Below are 7,500 nucleotides of genomic sequence, written 5' to 3'. Positions count from 1 at the left end.
ACGGGGAGGGGAATGATTCCGTATTTGGTACAGCTTATGGGTCTCTGTTGATTCGGGTTTTGTGTAAACGTCTAGGGCGGTAATGATTCCGACTTATGTAGTCGGTACATGTTATGGGATTCTGTTGGTGCTGAGAAAGAGGGGAGATAGAGGTTTTGTGTAAACGTCTAGGGCGGGAATGATTCCTTCTATAGCCTTACGGGTACATCTTATGGGGTTCTGATGATGCTGAGAAAGATGGAGGATTGGGTTTTTGTGTGTTTGTCTTACGTGGTTGGTGCATGTTATGGAGTTCTGTTGATGTAGAGAAAGAGAGGGGGTAGGGGTTTTGTGTATGCGTCTGACGTAGTTGGTGTTTATGGAGTTCTGTTGATATGGATTTTGTGTAATTAGGGAAATGTAATGATGCATTTTTTCGGACAATTGAAATTGACCCATGGTGTATTGGTTACAAGTACAGTCCTGGAAAGGAGTTGTTTTCTAGTTTATTAGTTTATGGTAGTAATATCTCACGACAGTGAGAGCAAAAGAATGAATGAAATGATTTGTTTCTGTGTGTAACAGAACGCTGATACATATCAGTTAAAAAAAAAATCCCAAGACATATGAAAGTATACAGATACATTTTTACTGCCATATCTTAATCAAAATTTGTTTACAGAGAATAGCTTTCTTTATAAGGGGACGACTGTATACATAGAAATACACAAGAACAAAATATATATTTGTATACCAGACTGGATTTAAGATTTATCTATATCAACTTCAGTCGTATTTTCTCCATTTTTAATACAACTGGCGACTGTTATTACTATAGGCCATTTACATAGGAACATTCCCACATTTATACAACACAGATAACATTACAATATTTCTTCAAAAAAAAAAATTATGGAAAGGGCCCGAGGACCGTTGCCTGCCACTGTGGGGTCGTGGGTTTCCAGGCAACAGTTACGACAACCATGGGTCAGTTTTAGGTGTCCGTAGCTCTATTCACATAGACTTTGTGCTCTGGTGGCATAATCGCAAGCCTGCTGGTCTCGCATTCTCTTAGTTGTGGGTTCGAATCCCGCACTCCTTTCCGATTTCCATCAGTGACTGCTAATTACCTGGCCCAACAGTCCCTAGAGCGTATGATATGGCAAAGTGTGACGGCTTCGGCCGCAGGTATTCATCACCTCCTAGCTCAGGCTCTTCACCCTCTTCTCCTGAGTTAATTACATTTCACACCTTTTGGCAACAACATGTCGTTATCGGCTCCATCGTTATCAAAACAGGGAGACAGAGAGATATGGATTATCTCGGTGTCTGTCGGTGTCTAGAGCAGTGGGTCTGTTGAATGTTCATCTGTCAACGCCTTTCGATAAGAGTGATCCGTTCGAGGCCCGAACTTTTACAATCGTAAGATAATTTACCTGGTCGTTGATTCCCATGTCTCAGCTTTCTTGTTACTGAATTAGTGGAATATTTGTATTTTTTTAAACCTCTTGCCTCTTTAGTACTACTGCATTGCATTTTTGTTTGGTCATGCCAGGAAATTTGCTCTAGTTATAATTGTAAGATAATTTGCCAGTGTCGTTGTATCTCAAGCCTCAACTTTCCTGTCACTGAATTAATGGAGTGGTATTCTCTATTTTCTTGTACTTCTTTGCTCTGTATTACTATTGTATTTCATTTTTGTTTGGTCATGGGTACGCAGTTGTAAGGGAATTTGGTCCGGTCTGGTTGAAATAGTAAGATAAATTTACCACAATGTGTTGGGTCTTTAATACTTTTATATCTTATTCTTATTTGGTCAAGGGTCCGCAGTTGGGGAATTTCCTTTCTTTGGTTATAATTGTAAGTTGTCGTTGCGTCCCAATTCTCAAGTTTCTTTTCACTAAATTGGCGTAGTAGTTGCATTTTCCCTATACATCTTGGGCCTCTAATACGATTGCATTTTATTTTCATTTAGTCACAAGTCCATAGTTGTAAGGAAATTTGCTTTGATTAGTGTAGTGAAGAAATTAAACCAATGGCTTTTCTGCGCTGTGACGTTAGTGTTATGATCGTAGGTTCTCGGTGAATCAGGGCCTGGGGAGTTTGTTTCCCTCTTCTTTCTGCTTTGTTATGACATGCGTGTGGCTCAATGGTCGCGACATTAACTCAACCTAGTAACTACCTCTTCAAAGGACAGCTGCTGCGAGCCGCGTCTGAGCGACGAGAGCAGCTCCGTGGGGTGTCATGTTCAACCGCCGTGGAGCAGCTTGCCTCCCTTAGTTCTCGCCAAACCCAGCAGCCATCGGTGGCACTGTCATCAAAGACGGGTGCCAAAGCCGTGGCACCAATTTATCCACAGTCGGCATGGAGTCACACATCACCAGCATTATCTAACGCCGAGACGCGGCACTTTATCATTTCCCGGGGAGGCTGTCGCTACCGTGCAGGACACCAGTATCTTTAAGTGGTGTGAAAATATTCATAAGAGGAGCTTCAGGATTCATGTCGGACGTAGCCAGTAAAGACGTCTCTATTGAAAAGCTATTTGGCTACTGTCTTGTCTATCCATATCAAGGAATTTAAAACGTCGACATACTGAACAAAGATTTTTTTTTTAACGAATGGTTATTTGACTACTATCCTGTCTTGGGCCACATCTGCATACAAAGAAATGTCACTGTTTACTTGTACACAGCCACCTGCGTTAGATCATGATTAATCTCGTCTATTCTTAGGCTGGCTGGGAGGTGAGACGTACGAACAAGCGCGTACCAAAATATCTAATCTTTATAACACGCACTCGACAAGATTACTAAACGCGACAGCATATTTACACCGTATTTTGTCTTGTACGGTATACCTCGGAGACAAGTCGAGTGGGTTTCTCCATGCATATACTAATTGGCCTTCACATTATCTTCTTGGGGGAAGAAGCATAGGTTGTTTGATACTGCTAATGTGCCTTGGACGTAAACCCTCTGTGACCTAATCTGCCACTGGCAGATTGTCAAAACACGACCACAGAAATTCCTTTGGCCCCGAAAGTTCTTCCTTGCAGCTTTGCCGTTCTTTAATATGATGATCGCCCAAAATCTAAACACGTTTTCGGATGAAAGCAAGGCCTTATTGATCTCGTTCTTCTCAGTTGCTGTGGCCTTCTGGTGATTTTCTTCATTTCTCTCCCCCCCCTCTCTCTCTTTCTCTCTCTCTCTGACTCCCCCTTTTTCTCTCTCTCTCCCTTTCTCTGTTTCTTTCTCCCTCTCCTTCTCTCCCTCAGTACTCTCAATTTCTCTCTCTCTCTCTCTCTCTCTCTTTCCCCTCTCTCTCTGTGTGTCTCTTTCTCCCTCTCCTTCACTACTCTCAATTTCTCTCTCCCCCTCTCTCTCTCTTTCTCTCTGTGTCTCTTTCTCCCTCTACTTCATTACTCTCAATTTCTCTCTCCCTCTCTGTCTCTTTCTCTGCCTGTGTGGGGTACTGCCTGCATAAGTTTTATACAGTCTAGATTATGGAGGCACCTCTACGGATCACAGTCACGTAACGCTCTCTTATGAAGAAAGACTGACCTCCAGTCAAAAGAGAATGCTGTCCTCTTTCCACTTCTGCTATCTCTCCTTTGTGCCACTCGTCTTAAACCTATCCTTTATCGCCCGTTTGACTCCATCGCCTCAGTGCTCTATCGTCCCCCAATAACAGAAATATTTTTATTGCTGGCAAAAGAAAATTCTCTCTTTTCCCTCCCTCACTCTTTCCCTCCTCTCCCTCTCCCTCCCTCACTCTCTCTCTCTCTCTCTCTCTCTCTCTCTCTCTCTCTCTCTCTCTCTCTCTCTCTCTCTCTCTCTCTCTCTCTCTCTCTCTCTCTCTCTCTCTCTCTCTCTCTCTCTCTGTTTCTCTCTATTTTTTTTTTATTCATTCATTTTCCCCCCTCTGAGACCACCCGCTCAGTCACTGACCGTAAAGAAAACGTATAATTGAGTCGCGTGCGAGGGCGACATAATGCTTACGGGGCAGAACCCGACCAGCAGAAGTGTATCACAATCGGACTGTTGCCAATATGCAAAGAGGCCCAATACACTTTCTCACAGTTAGTCGTAGACATCAAGGAAAGTAGCGTGGCGGGCTTCCGAGTTAGCGTTACCGGGGTCGGGCCTTCTGCGGGCGGGGAGATGAGAAGGGTGGGAATAGAAAAGGATAGTGTGCTTCTAGTTCTAGATAAAATTCCTTTATTCTAGTACTTAGACACTGAAGGATAAGATGCCTTCTCTTGTATAGTGCCTTCCTACAAGCTTCCTATGCTTCACTGATGATGGAAGGGGACGGGACCACGCACCCCTTGAGCAACAATGAACCATATACTCAGAGGGAATAAGAATGTGAATCATATTTATCCTTTCGCTGTTGTGACGTCACCCAATCTAAGTACAGGGTGTCCAAAGAAATGCATTCGTTGTATTCTTGTGTCTAGAAAATGGTGGCAATTAGTTTGAAATTAAACAAAGATTTAGTCTTTTTACCCTAGTCTAGTTCAGTCTAGTCCCCCTTTGGTGTTCGCAAATGTTCAAACTGATAATCACTATTTTCAGGACATGATAAAGCGGAGCAATGAATCTGATTAAAATTGCTTGACACTTATCAGAATAGGACACGTAGAGTACTTAACTGCTTAAGGTACATTTTGCTCGATGTGATTATCGTTCAACAATGATCGTTTATGGCTCAATGATGATCGTCAAACGATTGTCTAGAGTTCTGATTCTTTGTTTTTGAATGGGGCTGTTTTGCTTTGAGCTGCAAAGTGCGAGGCTGATGATTTTAACCAAACCTACAATCAACGCGTTGACCCAAATGCCTGGTAGGATGCGCGTCACCCACCATTTGCTATGTCAGTGGATCCTTTAACCCAATATATGTATATATCTGCATATATATTTATGAATACATATTTGTAAATATTTTAGAAAGAGGTCATGATGGATACGTGGTTTAAGAAAGTCAACAGCGACTGTGTCATGATTAAGCTTGCAACGAAGCTTTTCTTTTTTTCTCTTATACTTTTTGTGAAGACGTAAGATTGTTCAACAGAAGTCCATAAGAGATTATGATTCTCTTTTCTCCAAGACGTCCTCCAGTTTGTTGGGTTTATAGGGTTTCAGTATCTCTCCTGGGAGAGGAGACATAATAACGAGAGAGGAGATCGGACGTTAGATACGGTATATCGGTAGGAGCGAGACACTGGGGAAGGAGGAGACTTCAGACGAAGAAAGTTTGCACAGAAGGAATCTTTCCACAGACTTTCCTCAAAATTTTGAAAAAGAAGGAAAAAAGTTTTGGGGAATTTGAAAAACGACGCTCGTCATGACACTACTCGAGGAGAAAACGGAATGTATGTAGTGCTCAGACCACAGACACCACATCGAGAAAGATAGACACATGGGTGAGAGACGGGGAAGAAGAGTGACAAAGAGGCAGGTGGGAGAGGATTAAAAGGGAGACAGGGGAAGTAGGTAGAGGGACATGCAGGACAGGTGACTATACTGAAGGAAGTCAGAGGAAAATGAATAAAAAAAAAAGACCAAAAGGAAGATCTGCATGTGGCACTTTGACATAAAAAAAAACAAAACATGTGAAACAGTGGGCAGTGAAACTTTGCCATCAGGTGTGGTGATATACAGATTTGAGAAGAGCTACTTGGTTAGGGAGGTATATATAAGGAGGTGCGAATAACCAGGGGACAGATGTAGTGATTCGATATTGTTATCTTAAAATTGGTAAAAAAAAAAAAAAAAAGCGTGGACATCCATCTTGTTCTTTTAAAGTTGGTGAAACATGGATAAAAACTTAGATTGAATCACTGGTATCATTGATAACACATAATCATATCAACTCACCCTAACTTGTGGTTCCTTCAAATTGAGCCAAAGTGAAATTTCCTCTCGGGTGCTCAAGTCAGGATATCTGGAATCAGAGTTGAAATAATGATCTCTCTGCAAGTACTTATGAATAGTCCTGGCACCATGTATCATTCATCAAGTCAAAGGCCTTTTCTTAATCTACAAAAATTAAGCACATAAGTTTATTGTATTATGTGACTTTCTCGACTGGATGATACATTCTCTCTCTCTCTCTCTCTCTCTCTCTCTCTCTCTCTCTCTCTCTCTCTCTCTCTCTCTCTCTCTCTCTCTCTTCTTCTACTTCTTCTCTCCTTTCCTTATCTCTTTTTTCTTCTCTCTCTCCATCCTTTTTTCCTCTCCTTCCTTTACTCCTCTTCCTCTTCCCTCTCTCATTCTCTCTCTCCTTAGCTCCTCTTTCTCCTCTCTCTCTCTCTCTCTCTCTGTCTGTGTCTCTCTCTCTCTCTCTCTCTCTCTCTCTCTCTCTCTCTGTGTCTCTCTCTCACACACACATACATTCCCCCTCTTTCTCTCTCTCTCTCCATCTCTTTCTCCCTCCTACTTTTTTCTCTTCTTCTCCCTCTCACCTTTTCTCTCCTCTCTCTCCTTCCTTTTCTTCTCTCCCTCCTTCATTCCCTCACTCCCCTCTCTCTTTCTCTATCTCTCCTTCTCTCTCTCTCCTTCTCTCTCCCTCCCTTCTTCTCTCTCCCTCCTTCTCTCTCTCTCTCTCTCTCTCTCTCTCTCTCTCTCTCTCTCTCTCTCTCTCTCTCTCTCTCTCTCTCTCTCTCTCTCTCTCTCTCTCTTTCTCTCTCTCTCTCACCTGTTGCGTGCGAAGGTGCCCTCCAGCTCCTGCAGCTGCTGCGAGGTGAAGTGGGTCCTCTGCCGCCTTTGTCTCTTCTTGTTCTTGTTCTTCTCGTCCTCGGGCTCCGTCGTGCAGGACTGGCTCGGCCTTTCGTCTGGAACAGGAAGACCAGAGGTCCAGGAGACTTATGCCATCACATTTAAAGGGGTTTCTTTTTTATTCTAAAATTATCTTCTATTTGTTTGCTTATTTATTTACCTATTCATTTATTTGTTTATTCATTTATATCTCTGCTTACATATTTATTTATTTAAATGTTTATTCATTTATCTACATACATATTTATTGATCTATTTACCTGCTTATCTATTCATTAATCTATTTATTCATCTATTTATTTATTTATTTATTTGTTTATCTATTTATTTATTAACTTATTTATTCATATATTTATTCACTTATTTATATATACATTTATCTAACTATCCATTGATTGATTGATTCATATATCTGTATATTCACTTATTAATTAATTAATTAATTAATGATAAAGTTCAGTCTTTTTCCCAGAATCGTGTACCATGTAAGTCTGCCCCTGTCTCTCGTCTACAAGAACAGGTCAAAGGATCAGGAGATTAAGTCTCAAGTTAAATTAACGAACATATACATGGTAACCCACTGCCCGTGGGAACGCCATTCTCTGACGTCACAGAAAAAGTTTATGTGTATATATTATTTATATGTGTATGTATATGTACAAGGGGGCAGAATGGCAGCAAATTGGAAGTGAGTATTAAGGGGAGAGACTGGAAGAAATGGATATTTTTAGATACT

General features: G+C 41.5%; 1 protein-coding gene across 1 annotated transcript in view; it reads right to left on the bottom strand.

Moving 5' to 3' along the window:
• LOC143029271 (pituitary homeobox 3-like) overlaps positions 1-7,500 on the bottom strand; it is a 68,124-nt gene that overhangs the window by 13,266 nt on the left and 47,358 nt on the right. Inside the window, exons 2-3 of the mRNA XM_076191988.1 lie at positions 6,685-6,820; positions 5,865-5,931 (exon numbers count right to left, since the gene is read on the bottom strand). Coding sequence (XP_076048103.1) covers positions 5,865-5,931; positions 6,685-6,820 — 203 coding nt within the window. The remainder of the gene's footprint in view (positions 1-5,864; positions 5,932-6,684; positions 6,821-7,500) is intronic.

The sequence above is a fragment of the Oratosquilla oratoria genome, chromosome 10, assembly GCF_046742065.1.
Source record: "Oratosquilla oratoria isolate Oo_2021 chromosome 10, ASM4674206v1, whole genome shotgun sequence".
NCBI classification, from domain to species: domain Eukaryota; kingdom Metazoa; phylum Arthropoda; class Malacostraca; order Stomatopoda; family Squillidae; genus Oratosquilla; species Oratosquilla oratoria.
Note: the sequence above shows the minus strand (reverse complement) of the source record. Positions and strands in the feature narration are given on the sequence as shown.